Raw genomic sequence first — 25,767 nt, forward strand, 5'->3', positions numbered from 1 at the left:
AATATTTATTGACAATTTAAAAATTTTTGAAACATTTTAACCATTAAATAAGTATAAGATAAAATATTTGTTATCATGAGAAAATTAACAAACAAAAACAGACTGTTTGAAATGTTTTGGATAAGCAAGAAATAATTCAATATAAAAAATATATTGTTTGAAAAGTTTTAAACACTTATTAACACATATCTTGAAATACTATTTAAAATACTTTTTTTTACATCTTTCTATGTAATTATTTTGTATTTTAAAAAAATAATTATATAAAAACTATTTTGATCAGTTTAATCATTATGGAGAAAACATGTGACCAACCAAATAAAACATATGACCAACCAAACAAAACATGAGACCAACCAAATAAAAAATGTAAGCAGCTAATAAATATGCAACCAACAAATTCAAATGAAGCACAGTATATAATGAAATATCTTGTTTATTGTAAAATAACAGTGATAAACTGTTATTTTTAAAAAAATAGCAATAATAAGATAATTTGTTTACAATAAAATCTACAATCTACAATAAATAAAAGACCTTATAAACAATATTTAACCTTGTTTGTTGGGCAATAAATAAAATGCCTTAAAAAAGAAAGTTTAGAAAATCTTTGAAAAAAATTTATAAATCTTTAAAAAATTAGTGTTGCTTTACATGAAAATAATTTAAAAAGATTTTAGACTTCTCACAATATTAAAGGTATTATGCTAGTTTGAAGGTATTAATTTAGGTGAGATGCTACTTGACTTTTGTCTTAAAAAAGAATGGTTTCGTTATAACTGATTTGCATTTCTTTTCCTTTTTCTTTTTCTTATCAATTAACTATTTATATAAACTCTAATTAACTTTTTAGATAACCAGGTCAACATGCATTTTATGCCTCTCTCTCCAAGCAGCAACTTTGTATTTCAAGCAGCAACTTTATATTTCAAGGATTATGCTTCAAAACTATAGGGTTGAGAGAAAAGAGGTTTGAGAGAGGATTGTTAAAAACAAAAGTCTTGACTTGTCCTCTGTCTAACAGAGGTGTATTTACTAAAAAAAAAATTAGGATTTTCCTAAGATGATTATATATATATTTATATATATATATATATATATATATATATATATATATATATATATATATATATATATATATATATATATATATATATATATATATATATATATATGTATATATATATATATATATATATATATATATATATATATATATATATATATATATATGTATATATATATACATATATATATATATACATATATATATATATACATATATATATATACATATATATATATATATATATATATATATATATATATATATATATATATATATATATATATATATATCAGGCAACCAAAAAAGTTCGTGCGGTTTTGCAGATCCATGAATAAATACACATAAAAACAGTTTTAATAAAGTTTATTCTGAAAAATAGTCTCCTTCAGCAAGAATAACTTTCTCCCATCCTGAAACAAGCTGGTATACTCCATTTTTATAAAAGTCTTGAGTTTGGTAGCTAAAAAATTGAATTAACTCATTTTCGAGATCTCTATTTCGAAACTGTCGATTCCTCATATGATTATCCAGGGCCAAAAACAGGTGATAGTTGCTTGGCGCAATGTCTGGTGAATAGGGAGGGTGAGGTAGAATCTCCCATTGTAAAAGTGCTAGAGTTTTCCGCGTGATTTTTGAGGTGTGCGGTCTGGCGTTGTCCTGGTGGAATACAACACTTTTTCTGTTTGCCAAAGCTGCTTGTTTTTGGTGAAGAGCAACCAAAACTCTGTCCAATTGGGCTGAGTATATCTCAGCAGTAATGGTTTGTCCACTTGGTAGCAACTCATAGTGAACAATACCTGCTGCAGTCCACCATACACATAGTAAAACCTTTTGTTGGTGAATGCTTGGTTTAGGAGACATCAGTACTGGATCGTTACTGGATAGCCAATGATATGTTCGTTTTTTGTTGCAGTACAAAATCTATTTTTTGTCGCACGTCAACATCCGGTCAAAAAATGGCACTAAATTGTGGCGGGAAAGCAATGACGAACAAATGGTTAAGGGCTGTAGCTTGTTTGTTTCACTCAACTCTTAAGGTACCCATTTGCTCAACTTCCAACGTTTTCTAAGTTGGTGCAAATGTAAACAAATAGTTTCATCACTCATATATATAATCTTAAGGCAAGGTCCTGACATGTTTGACTGGAGTCCTGCTCGATTGCCAGCTTGATATCCTCATTGTTTACGACGGATGGTCTTCCAGATCTTGGTTCATCTTCAAGGTTTTCATTTCCAGAAGAAAATTTTTTAAACCACTTTTGACCCATCCGTTCTGCTATGGTACCTTCCCCAAAAGTAACGCATATCTTACGAGCCTCTGCAGCTTTGGTTCCAATTTTGAACTCATAAAGTAAACAGGCGGGAACTATCGCATCTGACACAGCCATACTCCACTAAAGACTTTTAAATTTAAAACGCACTAATAAAACTTATGAAACACACTGATTGATTCTCCTTAAAACAAGCTTTATTTATATGCAAAATCATCCCCCCACCACAACCAGTTTTCTTAATACATTTCTTAGAAATAGGCAATTAGGATAAACTGCACTAACTTTTTTGGTTGCCTGATATATACATGGGCGCCCACAAGATTTTTTGATGTTTTAGATAAGACACTTTCACACATTGTGTAGACTCCAAACTTAAGTATATTCATACCAATGCCCCCAAAAGTAACGCATATCTTACGAGCCTCTGCAGCTTTGGTTCCAATTTTGAACTCATAAAGTAAACAGGCGGGAACTATCGCATCTGACACAGCCATACTCCACTAAAGACTTTTAAATTTAAAACGCACTAATAAAACTTATGAAACACACTGATTGATTCTCCTTAAAACAAGCTTTATTTATATGCAAAATCATCCCCCCACCACAACCAGTTTTCTTAATACATTTCTTAGAAATAGGCAATTAGGATAAACTGCACTAACTTTTTTGGTTGCCTGATATATACATGGGCGCCCACAAGATTTTTTGATGTTTTAGATAAGACACTTTCACACATTGTGTAGACTCCAAACTTAAGTATATTCATACCTATGCCAAATGAGGAGACTCTGCAAAAATTTTTGGATGGCGGAGGCCTGGGAACAAAAAAAGCCTTAAAAGGCTAACCCCTCCTGCCCAAACATGAGGGCACTGATGTAGTAAAATTTTCAACTTTACTATCTCAAACTAAATTTAAATTTATCAACAGATTTTAAATTTCATAAAAAAATATTGTAAATTACAAAAGTTATGACCATGCAAAATTTACATCCCCCTCATTTTGGGGATTGGAAAATTTGCATGGTCAAAAAAACTCATATAACTTAAAATATGTTCTACGAAATTTAAAATCTGTCAATAAATCTAAATTTAGTTTGAGATAGTAAAGTTGAAAATTTTACTACATCGGTGCCCTCACGTTTGGGCAGGGGGGGGGCAAGCTTATTAGGCCCTCTTTGTTCCCAGGCCTCCACCATCCCAAATTTTTGCAAGGTCTCCTTGGCATAGGTATGAATATACCTAAGTTTAGAATTTACACAATGTGTGAAAGTGGTGTAGTGGTAATGCAGTAGTGGTGTAAGTAAAGCGCTCGCTTCATAAGCGAGAGGTTCCAAGGTCGATCCTACCATGTCCCTGGTAGTACCGTGCTCAACTTGTTTCTCCGCGCAGCGGCCTTGTTCGTAAAGGTTCGTGTTTCGAAGTTTTAGAGTTGAGAGAGGGTTATAACCACTATTAAGTAGCCTCCTCATCTGTAATGGCCTCCTTGAGGAGGTGAATAACGAAAAAAAAAAAAAAGGTGTCCTATCTGAAACATCAAAAAATCCGCAGGATTTTTTGATGTTTCAGATATTTATATATATATATATATATATATATATATATATATATATATATATATATATATATATATATATATATATATATATATAAATATATATATATACATATATACTTATATATATAAATGTATATATATATATATATACATATATATATATACATATAAATATATACATATAAATATATACATATATATATACATATATATATACATATATATATATACATAAATATATATATACATATATATATATATACATATATATATATATATATATATATATATATATATATATATATATATATATATATATATATATATATATATATATATATATATAGATCTATAGTTTGTTGGCTTTGGGAAGAGCGGAAGGAAAAAAGTGATTCTTACGCCAACATATACGTCACTTTTAATTACTTTTAACTTTCGTCCAACATTCCCGTGTTGGACGAAAGTAAAAACCATTAATTTAATTACAAATTAATCGTTTTTTAAAAAAACCACAAAAACGCAAATTTAATTGACCAGAATGTTTTTAAAAACATTCTGAATGTTTTTAAAACATTTTGAATGTTTTTAACAATATAAACAATGTTTTTATTTTAATTTTTTTTAATAAAATGTTTTTATTTTTATTTTTTTTAATAAAATGTTTTTATTTTTTTTTTTTTTACTGTCCATCCTGCGCGGAGTGTTGCTACATCGACTATCTTGTAGCCTGACTCGCTAGGGAGTGCTGCTACATTGACTGACAAATAGCCTGACTCGCAAGGGAGTGCTATATATATATATATATATATATATATATATATAGCATATATATATATATATATATATATATATATATATATATATATATATATATATATATATATATATATATATATATATATATATATATATATATATATATATATATATATATATATATATATATATATATATATATATATATATATATATATATATATATGTATATATATATATATATGTATATATATATATATATATATATATATATTTATATATATATATATATATATATATATATATATATATATATATATATATATATATATATATAAGGATTATGATATTTACATCATAACACTCTTAAATACAAATAAATATAAAACTACAAACTTAAATAACAATTCGAAATGTAGGAAAAGCAATTGTATATAACAAAAAAATGTTGTGTAGTATTTAGCTTAATCAAACCATAATATACAATTCTTATCCATTGTTAGACGAAATAAATATAAGCAGGAGGATTTCTTTCTTTTAAGACATATCATAAAGATCTTGAAGACACTTGATTTTTTTTTCTGCACACTGATTTATTCTGGGAATTTCCAGTGTCAATGGCATTTTCATTCCAAAACTGTTTCACTAAGTTTAATGCATTTTCATGACCATGCAAGCTGCTACAAGCTTCCAACAATCACCTGCATTGTACATTTGGTTAGTAAACCAAATGGCCCACTTATCTGTAATAGATAAATCTACATATGTTGAGCGGATAATTTTCTATCTGGAAGAAGAATAAATGCCAAAAGAACTAGTATTGCTTGGGAATTCCATCTTGCATTATTTAATTTAGATTTTTTTTGAAACTTCACTTTCATAAATACTACAGACTCTTCAAAAAAAAGGAATACCCAAATTAAATCAAATATAAATTTCATATCATCATACTATCCTGCTATTTCAATAATCACTTCTTTACCATTCTTCTTGAGCTGTTCGTAGTTCTTTATAAGTTCTGGAATAAAAAGGATATTTGATAGTAGGATGCTTTCTTTAAGTTCTTCATTCATTACTATAGGAATGACTTAGTCAAGAACATAATGTTGAGAACCAATGAATTATGGTTCTTCCAGTTTTTTTTCAGTAAAACATTTAATTAACTGACTGACAACCCCATTCCTTTTTCCAGTGTTTAATTTTTTTTTGAAGTTTCGGCTACAATCATATTATACTTCCATGAATTGTATTCATCAAGAATAGCTGTTATACCTATAACAGCAGTATCCGCTTTTCCATCTGGTAGATCTAGTGCTTGTAACTTAACTTCTCTCTGTTTATTTTTCAACACTTGATATGGACTTGATATTCTTGGTGACTAATACATTTACCATCAAAGTGCAGTGACCAGATTTCTAAATGTAGTGTTTCTTCTTTTCTTCTTTAAGTTGAACAGCCTCTTTAAATGTTGATCTAAATATACTGGACTATGTAGGTGTCTAAATGTCAATCCCATCTTGAGATAACTGTCAACTAATGGTGGCTGCTTTGCTGGTTGATAACTTAAAAAATGTTACTAATTTGGTTGCAGTTTTGATTTTGCTGAGGTTCTTCCCAATACTTGTAAACTGTTCTACTGAATTTTCAGATTCTTGCTATTCCATGGCTGCCCCCCATCCCTAGCGTTGTTGGCCCTGTATTCTGCTCAGACTCTAATTCAGAAATTGACTTTGTTGCTGTTGCTGTTATTGTTGTTGAAGTAATTTTCAAGGTCATTTTTCTTTTTTTTGGTGGATGGATAGTTTTTAAACTAGCAGCCTTCTCAGTTGCATACCCAATCTGTCCTTTGCTTTTAATCTGATGATGATACAATCTTTTATCTCATTGCAGAGCCATTCACCATCTTTTCATGTGATGTCAAAAAACTTCATTCAATAGATCATATTTTCTTTGTTTTACATATTTATCTTAAGTCTTTAGCACTTGATCCAGTTTTGTCTGTTTTGACTTATTTTAATAAATGTGGAAATTTTAACTTCTTTTGCCATAAACTTGTTACTTCTTTCTCAATTTTTAATTTTTTCTCAATTTTTAATTCTTTCTCAATTTAATTCTTTCATTAAATTGAGAATTAAATTTTTAATTTAATTCTCAATTTAATTCTTTCTAAATCTCTTTCAGGAACAGAAATCGACCCAAAATTTGGATTTTGAGTAGTATTCTGCTATTATCTTTCAGTGATTGTTCTTCTTGTGGAACAACTCATCTTTTCCTATGTGACTCATAAAATCGTGTGAGATTCTTTACCCAGATTGTCTTGTTTCTTTTAGTAGCGGAAGCACTTTTTTTTATTAGACATTATAATTGAAGATGATACTTAAATATATTTCTGAAAGGTAATAAGAATAAATGTAAGTGCTATAGTACTTCTATACAGTTGGGCAGCCATCTGGCGAATACAGATTCATATAAAATTATTAGCATTGCTCAATCAGGCAGCTTATATAGTCTAAACCTTACTTATTTCCATAAACTTCTAGAAGACTCCAGAAAAATCAAGAAAGTTTCTGAGATTTCCAAAAACATCCAGAACAGTCTCAAAAATTCTAGAAAGCTCCATAAGATTCAAGAAAGTTCAAGGCTGGTAGTACCGCGCTCAACTTGTTTCTCCGCGCAGCTGCCTTGTTCGTCAAGGTTCGTGTTTCAGAGTTATAAAGTTGAGAGAGGGTTATAACCACAATTAAGTAGCCTCCTCGTATGTAGTGGCCTTCTCGGCCTTGGGGAGGTGAATTAACAAAAAAAAATATATATATATATATATGTATATATACATATATATATATATATATACATATATATAAATATATATATATATATATATATTTATATTTATATTTATATATATATATATATATATATATATATATATATATATATATATATATATATATATATATATATATATATATATATATATATATATATATATATACAGTATCGGACAAAACCAGTGCAACCAAATAATGCTAATTTAGTTTCTTTATATAAAAGTGCTGCATTTTTTCAATTTAGAGAATTAACTATGTAACTGTTTAGAGACAAAGTTCTTCAAGTTTTATTTATCATAAAGTTCATTATTTGTACACGAAAATTAATCAATTAATCAAAAGTATTAAAAAAAGTTAATTTCCTTCTGGACAAAACAAGTGCAACTTGACAAAATGTTGACCAAGCTGTATTTCGCTATCAATATTTCGTGGCAAACCCTTTCTTGTCGATCGCAGCCTTGCATCTTCGAGGCATAGATTCGATCAGGTGATCAATGAAACTTTGTGGAATTGCTGCCAAGGCCTTTTGGATTTGTTCAAACAGTTGATCCTTATTACGAATACCTTCACGATGAATTCTGCGGTTGACGATCTCCCACAGGTTCTCGATAGGGTTGAGATCCGGAGAATGAGACGGCCAATCCACCAGCGATAAGGGGTTGTCTTGAAACCACTGCTTGACTACTTTTGCAGTGTGTTTCAGATCGTTGTCTTGCTGAAAAACCTATTTTATTGGCATATTCCATTCAGCATGAGGTAACATAACATCTTTCAGGATATTTTTATACATGAAACGGTCTGTTATTCCATCGTTTCGATGTATTGGACATAGATCGAGGCGTTTTCCGGCCGGTCGACGTACACAGCAAATGCCATCGCTCCCAATGATGTTGAACTTCGATTCATCACTGAACAGGGCAGTTCACCATTTCTGCACATTCCAGTCAATATGAGATGTAGCAAACAGGAGTCTTTTCTTCTGGTTTTTTAGTGAAATCAGCGGTTTCTTTGCAGGGCATCGAGAAAACAATCTTGCTTCAACAGCACGTCATCTGAATGTTTGGTCCGATACAGGCAGCTCTAATTGCTTTTGTATCTTGACTGATGATATCCAGGGATCCTTTTTGACGGATCTGACGATCATAGAATCCTCTCTAGAAGTGGTGGAACGCGGTCTTCCACCTTTGTTATCTGCTGCCAACTTCCCCGTAGAATGATATTTGGAACATAGTCTTGATACGGTCCATTTTTTCACGCAATATTTATCACAAATACTTTTTTGTGACATTCCACTTACATAATCGCCAATAAGTTTCTTTCTTAGTTCCAATCCAAGACTGTTGGGAGCCATTTTTCCACTTGAAGTCATAAAAATAATAAAAATAAATAACCACGCTTCTCAAGGCTTACCGTGTTTATTTACCTTGTGATGATACAATAATGCTCTGTGAAACACAACGTCTTGGTTGGATGTGGACTGTATTGATGTAATGAAACACTTGTTGTATTTCACTTCTTGTATTGATGTTTTTCGATAAAAAAATTTGATAAAACTCACTTCGATAAACTGTCTTGATAATACTGACTGATTGACTTCCATATACTGACTGAATTACATGTCAATTTACATGTCTCTTATATAGTAAAATGAACCTGAGTGAACCTGTTCTGGAAGATTCTTATAGATGCTTCTTTTTGATGCTTCTTCTGGAAACTTTTGGAAGCTTCTGGAAATTTTTGGATACTTCCTTTAATTATTAAAAAACTTCCGTGATGTTAACACGGACCAGACTTGAGAAAATGAAACAAACAAAAAAAATTGCACTTGTTTTGTTTGCTGCAAAATGGCACTTGTCAACGCAAATTCTGCCTGTGTGCTGTCACCTGTCAGCTGATTGCTCATGTCATGGCATGCTATGACTCTAGACTCCTGAACTGTTTGCTGTGGTAGTATAGTTCGTTTTGTTTTTAAGACATGTAAAATTAGGAACACTTTTTAGCATTGTTCGATGTTAGTTGCAAATGTTTTGTCCAATACTATATATATATATATATATATATATATATATATATATATATATATATATATATATATATATATATATATATATATATATATATATATATATATATATATATATATATATATATATACATATATATATATATATATATATAATATATATATATATATAATATATATATATATATAATATATATATATATATAATATATATATATATATATATACTTTTTAATTTTATTATTGTTTTTTATTTCAATTCTAACAATGCTGCAACCAACCACTATTAGAGTTGGAAGTTACTGGAAGAGAAAAGATGAAGTTTATAGAGCAAAACAACAATTAACATTTACCTTATCAAGGCTTTAGAAATGTGGAGAGCGATATTTTTAGCCTCTTCATAACTATCTAATGAACAATAAAACCTATCGATTGTTACCATTAACAAATTAGCAATAGAACAAGAAGACCGAAATCCATATTGATGATCAGAAACAATCATGAAGATCATGAAGGGAAAAGATGAAGTTTATAAAACAAGATAACAATTAACAGATGACTTAAAAGATTGCTAATTATATGAATTAGGAAAACAAGAAGAAGTTTGCTAATTCCAAAGGACGATGTTGAATGATGTTGAATGAGGAGAAAAACTAGATGCATAAGAATTTTTGGAGCACTTAGAAACAGTTACAGTAAAAGGATGAGCCTTAGTTGAATAAGGAGTAACACAAGAATGCCTTAGTAGATGGCACAAGAGATGTTGGCTCTTTAGAGCAGTGCTCATTATAATAATTATAGAAAAGAGAAAGAGAAGCAACATTATGATGATGTGACAATGGTTGAAGGTTGGCTGCAGGCGCATGTCAAACTATGTTTACAATGAGTTTTTGAACATTATCTAAAAGAGAAAAGATATCATTCCAAGATCCACTCCAGATATGGCAACAGCATTCCATACAAGGATAGATTTGGGGTTTATAGAGATAAATAATAATAATATATATATATATATATATATATATATATATATATATATATATATATATATATATATATATATATATATATATATATATATATATATATATATATATATATATATATATATATTAACCCTCAGAATTAAGGTCAGCATTCGGCAATTCCGACCTAACTGTCGACCATAAAGTGTTTGAGGTGGGCAAAAAATTTTTTTTACTGATGCCGACCTTTAAAAATTTGAGATCGGCAAATTATTGCCGGCCTCATTTTTCCAAATTCTGAGGTGTGATATATATATATATCGTATAATAAATAAAATATGAATAAATGTAATACAAAAATAATATTAACAATTAGTTGAAATAAAAATATTTGCAAAAAATAATTAGACAATTATTTGTAGTATATAGAAATATAATTTAAAATATTCTATAAAACAATTTTACCTTTGAACCTGGTTGACCCGGAAATCCTTGCATTCCTGGAAATCCACGCTCCCCCTTTAATAAAGATTTTTATTTAATAGATAAATTCAAATGGAAATTGCATAGAAACTTTTAATATAAAATTGACACCTTTTGGCCTGAAAAACCTTGTGGACCCTGAATTCCTGGAACACCTAATCGACCCTAAATTAAACAAAAATATATAAAAAGTTTACAACTAACAAATAATATTTATTTAAAAAAATATAGTTTTTTAATAATTCTTTTTTCTCTGCGCAGCGGCCTTGTTCGTCAAGGTTCATGTTACAGAGTTATAGAGTTGGGAGAGGGTTATAACCACAAGCCACCTCCTCATCTGTAGTGGCCTTCTTGGCCTTGGGGAGGTGGATTACTGAAAAAAAAAAATTCATTTAAAAAAATATGAATAAAACCTTGGTTCCAGATCTCCCTTCTGGCCCAGGCTGACCCAAATCGCCAGAAATACCCTATATTAAAAATAAAAACTTTTAAATCTTTAAACATTATTAAAGTACAATTTTCAAGTAAGCAAAAACTTACTTGATCACCTTTTGATCCTTTTGGTCCTTGTTCACCCGGGGCACCATCATTACCCTAAATTTGCCCAAATTTTCATTTATACACAATTTTTTTTTAATTTAGTACTAAAGCTTTTACAATAAAAAATACAAAAAAAATTATAATACAAATTATGTATAATAATTATAAAAATATGTAAAACATGTATAATAATTATAAAAGGTTTACTACATATACTTTTTGTCTAATACCTATTTTGAGACCATAAAATTTTAAGGAACAAAATTTTAAACAAAACACATTTTTAAAAAAACTCTTTTTAATTAATTAATGTACCATATATCAAAAGTAAAAATTTTTTTGTGAAATAAAAAAAAATTCTTTTAAGCTATTAAAATAACAATAACATTAAGAAAAAACAAATAATTTTAGTTAAAAAAAAATTATTTCAGTAACCATGGTTAAGCATTGAAAATAAAAAATCTTAAAATAAAAAACTTACCGGATCCCCTTTCATGCCAGGAAAACCAACAGAACCAACTTCACCCTAAAAGAGACATAATGGGTTATTATACTATCTTTTAAAATTTTTTGTTCCTTAATTAATTTCAAATATTTCAAAAGTAACCTTTATTCCTTCTGGGCCAGGGTATCCAATTGCACCAGGAGCGCCCAGTAAACCCTAAAATATTAATTAAATCAAATCAAATAAGTGATGCAGAATACAATAAAATATAATTGTAAATATATATGTCACACTAAGAAATTATAAACTACTATACATAATTAATTTAATAATTAAAGATAATATATAAAGAAATATAAATTTTTGTTATAACTATATAATACTCAATTAATTATATAATAATAAACCAATTATAAAATAATTAACAAACTATAATAACTCCAACCTGTTCTCCTTTGTTTCCTTGAATTCCTTCAGGACCTGGCAAACCCTATAATATAAATATATATATATATATATATATATATATATATATATATATATATATATATATATATATATATATATATATATATATATATATATATATATATATATATATATATATATATTGAAAAAATTTAAATTTGAATATAGAAATTTTTTTTATAAATGATAAACTACTTACAGGTGGCCCAATATTTCCAGGAGGTCCAGGTAGTCCTGCAATACCTTGTTTTCCCTTAAAAACAATTAAAAGCATTTCTAATAAACATTTTCTCATTATTTTTTATAATTTTATTAATTTTATACTTTTGAATATATGTCTATATATGTATGCGTATATATATATATACATATAAATATATATAAATATATATATATATATATATATATATAATTATACATATATATATATATATATATATATATATATATATATATATATATATATATATATATATATATATATATATATATATATATATATATATATATACAGTAGTGGCCAAAAAATTAAGGTAAGCTACGGTTTTTAAACTTTTTTAACTTATTGTTTATTTATGGCGTTATTACCTTGGATACAAATAATTTTTTTATTTTATTTTGATTTTTGAAGATATTTTGATTTATTTTACACCGTCAGGTTGCCATAGTTGTGATATTATGGGTAAAAAGCGTGATAATAATAACTTTGTTAAAGGTAAAATAAATGCACTATTTTCGGAGGGCTATCCTCAAAGTAGTATAGCAAAACAATTAAAAATATCAAGATGTGCCGTGCAAAATACTTTACATGTGCAAGACTAAGTGCAAAAATTGTGGTAGAAAACGTGTGAGTTCATCACGAGAAGACCGTTTTTTAAAGAATGTTGTTAATAGTGAGCCCCACACAACATCTGCAAGGTTATGGATACACAACATCTGCGACTTGTTATGGAAAGGGGACTTACTATTAATTCGAGAACAATTAGAAGAAGGTTGTGTTATGACTTTGGTCTAGTTACAAGAAGACCAGTTAAAAATCCTTTTAACTCCATCTCAATTACAAGCTAGGATTAAATTTTGTAAGAGTTTAAAAAACAAGACACTGGAATGGTGGGAACGCGTAATGTTTACAGATGAAAGTACGTTTCAACAAATTAGAAGCACGGGCTATAACTATATTAGAAAACCTGTGGGAGAATGCCTGAATCCAAAGTATACCATAACAACAGTAAAACATCCTCCTTCAGTCATGGTATGGGGAGCAATCACAGCGCAAGGCCAATGCGGGTTGCACATCTTTAAAAAAGGTGAAAAAGTCAAGGCACAAAAGTATCTAAGTGTATTGAAAGACAAAGTGAAACTGCACATGGAAATTACTAAAACCAGCATTTTCCAGCAAGATTCAGCACCTTGTCATACAGCTAAAACAGTTAAGAAGTGGTTTACTGATAATAAAATTAATATTATTATCTAATTGGCCCTCAAGTTCACCCAACCTTAATGTTACCGAGAACTGCTGGAATATAATGAAGCAGAAAGTTGCAGCACATAAGCCAAAATCTGAAGAACATCTTCAAAAAGTTCTTAAAGCAGTGTGGACTAATGAAATCACTTTTGTAAAACATTAGTACATAGTATGCCAAGAAGAATACAAGCTGTGCTTGATAATAAGGGACATCCAACAAAGTATCAAACTATAACATTCAAGTCATTTAAACTTTTGCTATAATTTGGTGCTATAACTATTATTTTATTGAATATTAACAACTTTTGATAAGTTTTATCTATTTTTTTTCATTTATTTTACATTTTCTATTGTGTTTATTCAATAAAAAATTGACACTGCAAAATTTGAGTTACTTTTTATGACATGCCTTAATTTTTTGGCCACTACTGTATACATATTTATATATATATATATATTTATATATATATATATATATATATATATATATATATATATATTTATATATATATATATATATATAGAGAGAGAGAGAGAGAGAGAGTGAGAGACAGGGAGAGAGAGAGAGGGAGAGAGAGTATATGTATTGAAACAATTTTATATGCTAGATCTTGACATTTGCTGACAAATGTCAAGATGTAGCAAAATTTTGCCAAATGTCAAATCTTGAAAATCGCCAACCCAGTCTAAATTAAAGAATCATTTACATAGACAAGCAAAATAATACCCTATTGGTGCAGCCATTTGTAAGCAACAGGCAGAGCTTGTAGCTTATTATCAACAAATGAGAAAATATTAATTTGTCCATATATTCACTATTCAGTATTTAAAAATTCCAAAGAAATATATATATATATATATATATATATATATATATATATACAATTTTAAAATAAAACAAAATTAAAGTATGCATATACCTTATCTCCTGGTGAACCTGGATTTCCAGGTTGACCAATAAATCCCTATGATTTAATAATAACATAGACTTAATATAAATAAATTTAGAAAATTTATAAAAATTAAAATATAAATCATTTAATACCCTTGCTCCAGGAATACCAATTCCTCCTGGTAATCCTCGTTCACCAATTGGTCCCTGATTTGAAAAAACGTCATTATATATATATATATATATATATATATATATATATATATATATATATATATATATATATATATATATATACACAGATTTAATTCATTACATTTCCTGAAATTTAAAATAAATTAAAATTACCACAGGACCACGTTTTCCTTGAGGACCAGGCTGACCAGTAAATCCCTATGAATGATTCACAGAATTGCAAGCTATAATCAAATTAAAGATTTCTTGTTATGATGCTGAGGATGATGCTTATGGTGATAATGAAAACCACATTGCAATGAAGAGATGAGAATGATGTAAAATGATAATGTTGTTACATGATACAGTCACATGACACTGAATTCACAGTAGTTTAAGTATTACTTTACTTCATTATTTATTGATAAAATGTTATAATTCAATAAAAAGTTAACAAAACCACAACAACTTTGTGTAAAAGTCCAACCTGCAAACCCCTTGGACCAGGTGGACCTTGAATGCCTGGCTCTCCAGTTGCACCCTAAATATAAATAAAATACTTGCATAAAAAGCAAATGTATATATATATATATATATATATATATATATATATATATATATATATATATATATATATATATATATATATATATATATATATATATATATATATATATATATATATATATATATATATGTATCTATATATATATATATATATATATATATATATATATATATATATATATTTAAATATATATTTAAACATATATATATGTATATATATATATATATATGTGTGTATATATATGTATATATATATATATATATGTATATACGAAGAGCTTATTTTCAAAACGCGGTAAGCGCCAATTTCGAAAAAACTGCGTTAAGTGGATAATTTTGAAGAGAAAGTTAGATACTTTTAAGTCATGTTTGTAACTAATTAATTAGGTTTAATTTTTTTTTTTTAATTTAGGCTCTAAAAATTATTTATTTTCAAAACGCTGTATAATTTTTTTAGTTTATTTTCAATGTGCTGTATATTTTTTTGACCAATCCGTGCTTATATAAAGTTAACTCCACACAAGCGCAATAGTCATATTTAAATAATAATATAGATGGCTGATTTGGATGGTTTAGATGAAAGTGTTGTGTTAACGTTAAAATCACGAAAAAAAAAAAAAAACAATGCTCTGCAAGAGAGAAAAATAAGTTATTTAGACATTCAAGCGGAGGAAAAATTCCTACTATATCATGTAATCATGTTTCAGGTTACTGCAAAGTGAGTTTTTTTAATTTAATGATCTTCGTATGTTGAAATTATAATTTAGTTATGAGTTTAAAGTTTTATTATACACAATGTAAGATTACTTGGTATAATTTGTGTTTATGGCAAAATAATTATTTATTTATTGACTTATTTCAGGCTCGAGATATAACAAAGGATAATTTGCTAAAACATCATTCAGAATTCTATAGTATTGCAAATAAAGTATTGACAGTATAGTAGCATCACAAGATGCTACTATACTGTTAATGCTTAATATAATCAGTGTTAAAAGAGTCAGAGTGAAATATAATAATCGAATAAAGTTAAGAAATATGAGTATTGAGTACTTTTTATGCTGCGAGGGAATTAAAGTACGAGTTTGCCAAGCTTCATTTTGTTCAGTATTGTGTAAGTATAAAGTTACTTTACTTTTAATTCAGAAATAGAATGTATATTTTGTTAAAAAAAATTAATGAGTAAAAGATAATATTTTATTAATTTATTCCAGCCATAAAACCTGATAGAGTTTTAAGAATTGCAAGACACTGGTATGAACATGGAACAACCAGACCTGAAAATAGAGGAGGAGACAGGAAGAAAATAGCTTTTTCTGAAAAGAAAGAAGTTATTAAAAACCATATTCAGTCTTTTAATTGCAGAGCAAGTCATTATGGAAGAAAAGGTGCTCCAGGACGTAAATATTTGCCCTCTGATTTAAATGTAAAGCGGATGTACGAACTTTTTTTGGATAAAAACAATGCTTATACTGTAGCTACTGTAGGCTACCATTATTATTATGGGGTATTTATGAATCATTTCAATTTAGCTTTTGGATACCCAGCAACAGAACATGCTCTACATGTCAAACATATAAGTTGGCTATGAAAAACCAAAATATTACTGATAACCAAAAAAAATTAAAAACTGCTCTTTTCATTCTTCATCGAAGGAAAGCCAGAAACTTTTATAGTCTTCTCAATGATATTCATCCCAATAAGATCACTATCTGTTTTGACATGATGGAGAACCTTGTACTACCAAAATTATCAATCGGAGAAGCTTACTATTCTAGACAGCTTTATTTTTATGTCCTTGGTGTTGTTATTCATAAAGGTGATAAGTCTCAGTCTGTTAACCATATATATTTTTTTACTTGGATGGAGTGTGAAAATAGGAAAGATTCGAATATGATCTGTTCAGCTAGAGAACATCTACTTAAAAATGTTTTAAAAGATAAATGTTTCAACGCCTCGTCACTTCGATTGTTTTCTGATGCATGCTATGGCCAGAACAAAAACATAAATATGACATGTATGCTTCTAGCTCTAAGAAAATAATATTTTAATAAACTGCAGATTACACATACTTTTCCAGAACAAGTTCACTCATATCTGCCAGCTGATCGCGTGTTTGGTCGAGTTCAGCTAGATATTAAAACAAGAGACCACATTTTTGAGCCTAATGAATACATAAACATACTTAGCCTGCATGGAAAAGTCATGGTTTACGGGCAGAATTGGTCAGCACATGACTTCAAATCAGAAGTCAAAAAGTATGTCATGAGCAAAAAAACATTTAAAATCAGTGAAGCAAAAAACTTCTTATAAATTCAGACAAGCTCGAAGTAGTTGCATTTAGTTACCATACTGAGCCAAAATCACACAGTATCCTTAAAAAACGGAAGAAATGGGAGACATTTAGACCGCAACGTTTGGAATTAAATAACTGTGTTAAACTTGCTAAGAAAGACGATGTTTTTCGTCTTCTCGGTCTTGTAGGAGCAGAAGGCAGAATACTTAGTATGTATAAAACACTACTCTGTAATGCCACTGAAGATAATGCTAGTCTTAGTGAAGAAGATAGTTCATAATTTGATTTAAATGTTTTTTAGCTGTAAGTTTTGTAAACATGTTTAATTTAAGATACAAGTATTTAAAAAAATTTCCAGCATAACATGATTTATTTTGTTGTTTTTTTTATTAACGTTATTGAATACAAGATAAAATACTCATTAACACCTTATATATTTTTTTAGTTACACTTGTGAGTTGTTTAAAAAAAGTTGCTGATTTATATTAAAGGAGAACAAAATTTTAAGGTAGATCTTAGAAGGCATAATAAAATAATATTATGTTTCATTAATAGATATATTTTATCAATGAAATGGATATAAAGCGTTTTGTTAATAAATGATATTGGATATACAGCGTTTTGAAATAAAACAAAAATAACCACTGAAAATATACATCGATTTCATATCGCTCAATTTCAGTAGACATTATAGTCTTATTAATAAAGTACATGTTTAACTAAATCAATAATAACTTATTCCAAAATACTTAATTTCTTTATGCAGGAGAAAAGTTCGATTTACTCAAAACACAAAAAATGGATTTACAGCGTTTTGAAAATGAGCTCTTCATATATATATACATATATATACATATATATACATATATATATATATATATATGTATATATATCTTCATATATATATACATATATATACATATATATATATATATATATATATATATATATATATATATATATATATATATATATATATATATATATATATATATATATATATATATATATATATATATACATATATATATATATAAATTAGTAAAAAACAATTATCTAACTTTTTTTCTTGAAAAAAAAAAAGTTAAAAAAAAAAAAGTTCAATAAGCGTTTTTTGCTAATTTATTATTGCTCTGTTCTTTAAGAACATTGAGCACTCTTTAAAATACACTAACATAATTTACATATATATATATATATGTAAATTATGTTTACATTATATATACAAAGGTTTTACTATAAAGCATAGAAACAAGGTTGGCAATTATTGCCGACCTCATACACTTACAGGTCGGCATTTAGGTTGGCATTGCCGAATGTCGACCCAAATTCCGAGGGTTGTGGGTATATATATATATATATATATATATACGGAAAAAAACAAATTGAAACTTTTTAGTCCCTGTGTAATAAGAAATAAAGTATATTATAAAAACTCACATCCAGGAGGTAATCCACTGTTATTTAGGGTGGTAGCCCTCTGATCAATCAAAGAATCTTCGAAAAATAAATGTTGATTTTTTACTTGAGGAAAACCGGTCAGTTTTTGGTCAAGGAAATCATTCAAACGCAGCAAAATTGTTACATGATTGGTGTGGTAAAATCTCACAGTTTGTCTTCTCACTCTCTGATCAATTGAAAAGTTTAGAAAAAAATGAGACACAACGTTTGTGTGAAATTAACAAGTTGAGATTTGACTTGAATGCAGCAAATAATAAATTAAAATCTCCTAGTATTAGCAATCATTGGGTTAATATAGTAAAAAAAGGAAGTAAAAACCTCAAAAAGCCAGTTGAACATCTAACTGTTGAAAATGCAACAATCAATGAACTAAATGAAAGAGAGAAACGAAAGAAAAATATCATTGTCTATTAGTACCTGAATCCAAAAAAGAATCAACTGTTGAAAAAAAAGCAGAAGATGAATTTGCAATTACAGGTATTTTGTCATTTATTGATAAAGTTGAAGTGAAGCCAGTATAATTGAGAAGGTTGCAAATCAAATCAAAAAATTCAAAAAAAACATGATCTAGATAAAGAGTTGTATCAAAACTTTAAACACAATACTTTTTTTAGGTGTATGTACTTAAATGCAACATCTTTGGAAAATAAGTTCGATGAATTTATGGTTGTTGTCGATACAAATTGCCCATACCTAATTGGTGTTAGCGAAACTTGGTTCAAAAGCAACTTAATAGTCAATATTCAAGGATATAATATTTATAGAAGAGATAGATGTGATGGAGGCAGAGGAGGTGGTGTATGCCTTTATGTAAAAAGTTCGATTGATTCATATGAGCTTATCAACATTTAGTTTAGTCAGATCAAAGTTGAGCAAGTCTGGGTGGTAGTGTTATTTGGTAAAGAACAATATTTAGTTGGTTACCTCTATAGGCTAAATAATTTTGTTGATATGGCTGCTTTTGATTTAGTATTTAAAGAAGCTAGAAATTTTGTCGATAAAAAAGGCTTCAAAGATGTTTTAATTATGGGAGATTTTAATTTTCCTTCAATAAATTAGTATAATGGAAATGTATCTTTTATTAACAACAACTCAGGGATTGAGCATATCTTTAGTAATACATTAAATGACACTTTTTTATATCAACATATAAATGCTCCAACTGTCCAAATCTCAAATGAAGTGGCAGTTAATATATTAGATTTGATTTTTACAACTCCAGAATCGAAATCCGGAAATGTATGTGCAATAGATACACAGTTTGTTCTTGGTAATACCACTAGAGGTCATTTGGTTATATTTTTTAATTATTTTCTTACAAATAATGTAAAAATTCCTCCGGTAAACTGTTATAAATTTGTTTACAAAAAAGCAAATTATAATAAAATTTCTCAATTTATTTTGAATGTTAACTGGATACAATTGTACAATAATAAACCAGTTTAGGATATGTAGAATGAATTGATTTACTACTCAAGCATTGCAAGCAATTTATTTATTCCCACTGTTGATGTTTCACAAATTATAAATATGAAATCTCCTAGGATAAATAAAGAACTTAAATCTCTGATTAGAAAAAAGAAAAATTTGAGATATAGAAATTGTGCTTGAAAATAGAAAGATACTAATTTGAGTAAAGAATATAAAATACTTTGTTGGGTTTTAAAATCTGAAGTCAAGAATTCTAGAATTAATTATGAACAAGACTTAGTAAAAAAAGCAAAGCAAAATCCAAAATTGCTATATAAATATATAAACAATCAATTAGTTGTAAAAGATTCAATTAAAGCTTTACTAAAAGATGATGGATGTATTTCACAAGATAAAGTTGAAATTGTAAATAATTTAAACAAGTGTTTTCAAGATGTATTTATTATTGAAGCCAATGGTGCTCTTCCTAATTTTGAGTCAAGAGTAAATTATTGTGCTGAAAATTTTTCTAATCCTACTCATAATGACATTAGTTTTAACCAGGCTTCAGAGTCTTAACAAAAATAAAACCTTTCGCCCTGATAAACTACACCCTTCTATACTGAAGAATTTTGCAGGGGCGTTTGCTCTTCCTTAATTTAATAATGAAAATAATAATAAATTAATAATAATAATATAATAATAATAAAATAATAATAAAAATAATAATAATAAAAAACATTAATTTTCAGAGAATCATTAGCTTCGAGCCAACTCCCAATTCATTTTAGATCTGCAAATATAACACCTCTCTTTAAAAAAGGTGACAAAGCAGTGGCAGTTAATTACAGACCAGTTTCCCTAACTTCAGTGGTGTGCAAAATACTAGAAGGTATTATTCTAACAAAAATTGAAACTCATTTTTATAACAACAATTTGCTATCAGAACAACAACATGGATTCATAAAGAAAAAATCATGTACAACAAATCTATTAGAAACAATAGATTTTATAACATTAAACATTGAAAATCATACTCCATTTGATGTTTTTCTACTGGAATTTGCAAAGGCATTTGACACAGTTGCTCATAACAGATTGTTGCTAAAACTAAAAGCTTATGGTATTGATGGATTAGTACTAAAATGGATTACATCCTTTCTAAGAAATAGGAGACAGAGAGTGGTTAGAGGTGTCTCTAATTGGGTTGACGTTTTTAGCAGAGTGCCACAGGGTTCGGTTATTGGACCATTTCTTTTTGTTATCAACATTAATGATTTGCCAGATACAATCAAAAACGTTTCAAAGTTATACGCAGATGATACCAAAGTTTTATCAATAGTAAATTCAGATTTGTGTGTTAAAGAAATACAGGATGACTTTAATAAATTACTTGAATGGACTCAAGACTGGTTGCTAAAACTCAACAGAAAAAAGTGAGTTGTAATGCATTTTGGCTCCAACAATAAGAACCATCCATTTTTCATTAATGGTATACAACTTCAAGATTCTGAGTCTGAATGAGATTATTTTGGAGTTACTTTTTCAACAAATCTAAAATGGAAAAATCAAGTAACCATGACAATTAGTAAAGCAAATCAAATGCTGGGACAGATAAAGAAATCATTTGCAAGATTCGACTGTCAACTTATAAGATCTCTCTGATTAATATTCATTTGCCCACTTCTTGAATTTGCTGTTCCAGTATGGTCTCCTTATATGAAAGGAGACTGTAATGTAGTTGAAAAAATACAACATAGAGTAACTAAACTCTTTTCATCAATTAGTTGTCTCAAATATGAAGATCAACTCATTGTCTTAGGCTTGACAACACTAACTGAAAGAAGAAAAAGGAGAGATTTAATTGAACTATACAAACATATGTATGGTATTGAAAAGATAAACAGTAGAAAATGTTTTCCACTTGTTAATAACTGTTTGCGGGGGAATTGTATTAAATACCATAAAGAATTTGCTAAACACCCTTCAAGAGAACATTTCTTTTTTAATAGAATTGCAAATGCATGGAATTTACTTTCGACTAAAATTGTTACAGTGAAATTGGTTAATTGTTTTAAAGGAGCTCTTGAATATATATATATATATATATATATATATATATATATATATATATATAGATATATATAAGTTTAGAATATATATATATATATATATATATATATATATATATATATATATATATATATATATATATATATATATATATATATATATATATATATATATATATATATTCTAAATTTATATATATATATATATGTATATATATTTATATAAGTTTAGAATATATATATATACATATATTCCAAACTTATACATATATATATATATATATTTATATATATATATATGTATAAGTTACAAACAAAATATACAAACTTATACATATATATATATATATATATATATATATATATATATATATATATATATATATATATATATATATATATATATATATATATATTCTAAACTTATATATATATATATATATATGTATATATATTTATAAAAGTTTAGAATATGTATGTATATATATATATATATATATATATATATTTATATATATATATATTCTAAACTTATACATATATATATATATATATATATATATATATATATATATATATATATATATGTATATATATATATATATATATATATATATATAAGTTTAGAATATATATATATATATATATATATATATATATATATATACATATATATAAGTTTAGAATATATATATATATATATATACATATATATATATATATACATATATATATATATATATATATGTATATATATATATATATATATATATATATATATATATTCTAAATTTATATATATATATATATATATATGTATATATATATTTATATAAGTTTAGAATATATATATATATATATATATATATATATATATATATATATATGTATATATATATTTATATAAGTTTAGAATATATATATATATATATATATATATATATATATATATATATATATATATATATATATATTATATATGTATATATATATTTATATAAGTTTAGAATATATATATATATATATATATATATAAATATATATATATATATATATATATATATATAATGTGTTAATAACCTATGTTATATAAAAAATTTATCTTATAATTATTTTTAACTTACCTTTTCTCCAGGGGGTCCAGGGAATCCTATATCTCCATTATCACCCTAAGTAATAATTGACTTTTTTTTTTAAATAATTTAAATAATAATTTAAAGTTTTTTTAAACAAAAAACTTTAAATTATTATTATTTGTTTTATTTATTAATATTATGCTTTATTACCTTTACTCCTTCTGATCCTGGCTCACCAGATGGTCCTATCAAACCATGGACTCCCTTACAAAATAAATTCAATTTTCATTTCAATTTCAATTTAATTATTTATTAAGTTATGACAACTTTTTATTTGTGCATTTAAATGAAAATCTTTTTTCCCTAATGACTAAAATATATATACACATAATACAATTTTTAGTCAAAAATATGGAATGGAATAACTTACTATTTTTAACATCATATAATAATAAAATTTACACACTTATTATTTAAACAAAATTAACAAAGAGAAAAATCAAACCTGTTCGCCTTTAACACTGAACTTAGGAGGAAAATCCGATTGAGATCTTTGTATTTCAGCTGTTTCATGAAATCCCTAAAATTTTAATGATAAAACGCAATAATAAAAAACTAAAAAAAAGATATGCTAAAAAATAAAGTTGAAAGAAAAGATTATAAAAAATATGTATACAAAAATATCAATAATACCCTTTCACTTATGATACCTTTCAAGCCAACTAAATCAATAACTCGTTTCTCTTCCTAAAATTAAAACAATAAAAACTATATAACAATATGTTCAACAAACTGGACAAAAACATACCAACTAAAAAGAGAACAACAGAACGGTTTATAATATAAAGGGTTTATAACTTTAATACAGTAGTGGTGTGATAGTAAAGTGCTCACTTTGCAAATCAGAAGTTCAGAGTTTAATCACCACCATGTCTCTGGTAGTATTGTGCTCAACTTATTTCTCTGCACAGAGAACTTGCTCATCAAGACTCGTGCTTTGGTATTATAGAGTTAAGACAGTTGTAACCGCAATAAAAATTAAAAACAATATGCAGATTCTTTAGCTGTAATGGCTCCCTTGGCCTTATGGAGGTGAATAACATTTAAAAAATACATTTACCAACAATCAGGGACAAAAACTTGTACCAAAAATCATATATACCTACTCGTTCTCCTGATCCAGAAAACTCATGGGGACCATTTATCTAAAAATATTAAAAAACATTACACAATAAATAAAACTCTGGTCTTTAAAGTATTTTATGAAAATTAAAAAGGTATTAAAACCATTTAAAGGTCATTTTGTAAACCATTTCAGGGCTGATCATACATGATAAACATGACAGATAAGAAAAGCCTACTTTACTCTTTAAAGAATGTTTTTTTAGAACTTTAATGCACCTAACAGACACATGCTGTATTTTTAATTATTCAATTTTACAATTAAACACAGTGGTATTAAGTTTATCAAACACCATGACAATTTTTTAATAATCATGTTTTATACAAAGTGTATATAAAGGTGCCAATAAAATGGCATTTTTGGAAAATGTTTACTTTTACCCCCCAATTGTGTTCTAAGGAATAAAACAACACTCCATTTCAAAAATTAGGTTATAAGATTTAAATTGTTCGAGACCATTAAATATTTTGGCAGGTTTACACTTTAGCTTCATATGAGACTGAACATGATATACTTTTGAAAAACATTTTTTTTAATAATATTAGGGACTTGCCCAATGTTTAAGGGTACTTACTACTGACCTATCATGGAAACCATATATAAAATTGATTGCTAAATTAGCATCTGCTAAAATTGCTTCATTTTTTCATGCTCACCATTTTCTCTCTCCTAATTCAATTTTCTACCTCTACAAACTTCTTATTCATTTCTGTATGGAATATTGTTGTCATACTTGGGCTGATTTTTCTAAAATGCTCTTTCTCT

At 27.0% G+C, this 25,767-nt stretch overlaps 2 protein-coding genes across 2 annotated transcripts in view; one reads left to right on the forward strand and one right to left on the reverse strand.

Moving 5' to 3' along the window:
- The window catches only part of LOC100208676 (collagen alpha-2(I) chain), an 85,127-nt gene that overhangs the window by 43,878 nt on the left and 15,482 nt on the right, over positions 1-25,767 (reverse strand). The window contains exons 4-20 of the mRNA XM_065791853.1: positions 24,986-25,024; positions 24,513-24,566; positions 24,325-24,399; positions 24,030-24,083; positions 23,868-23,912; positions 15,425-15,478; positions 15,112-15,156; positions 14,917-14,970; positions 14,792-14,836; positions 12,606-12,659; positions 12,384-12,428; positions 12,101-12,154; positions 11,975-12,019; positions 11,494-11,547; positions 11,367-11,420; positions 11,065-11,118; positions 10,936-10,989 (exon numbers count right to left, since the gene is read on the reverse strand). Coding sequence (XP_065647925.1) covers positions 10,936-10,989; positions 11,065-11,118; positions 11,367-11,420; positions 11,494-11,547; positions 11,975-12,019; positions 12,101-12,154; positions 12,384-12,428; positions 12,606-12,659; positions 14,792-14,836; positions 14,917-14,970; positions 15,112-15,156; positions 15,425-15,478; positions 23,868-23,912; positions 24,030-24,083; positions 24,325-24,399; positions 24,513-24,566; positions 24,986-25,024 — 879 coding nt within the window. The remainder of the gene's footprint in view (positions 1-10,935; positions 10,990-11,064; positions 11,119-11,366; positions 11,421-11,493; positions 11,548-11,974; positions 12,020-12,100; positions 12,155-12,383; positions 12,429-12,605; positions 12,660-14,791; positions 14,837-14,916; positions 14,971-15,111; positions 15,157-15,424; positions 15,479-23,867; positions 23,913-24,029; positions 24,084-24,324; positions 24,400-24,512; positions 24,567-24,985; positions 25,025-25,767) is intronic.
- On the forward strand, positions 16,486-17,105 carry LOC136076603 (uncharacterized). The gene is made up of 2 exons (XM_065789899.1): positions 16,486-16,618; positions 16,719-17,105. The coding sequence occupies exons 1-2, from the start codon at positions 16,543-16,545 to the stop codon at positions 17,093-17,095; spliced, it is 453 nt and encodes a 150-aa protein (XP_065645971.1). The 5' UTR covers positions 16,486-16,542; the 3' UTR covers positions 17,096-17,105.

Source organism: Hydra vulgaris, chromosome 02 (assembly GCF_038396675.1).
Source record: "Hydra vulgaris chromosome 02, alternate assembly HydraT2T_AEP".
Lineage (NCBI taxonomy): Eukaryota > Metazoa > Cnidaria > Hydrozoa > Anthoathecata > Hydridae > Hydra > Hydra vulgaris.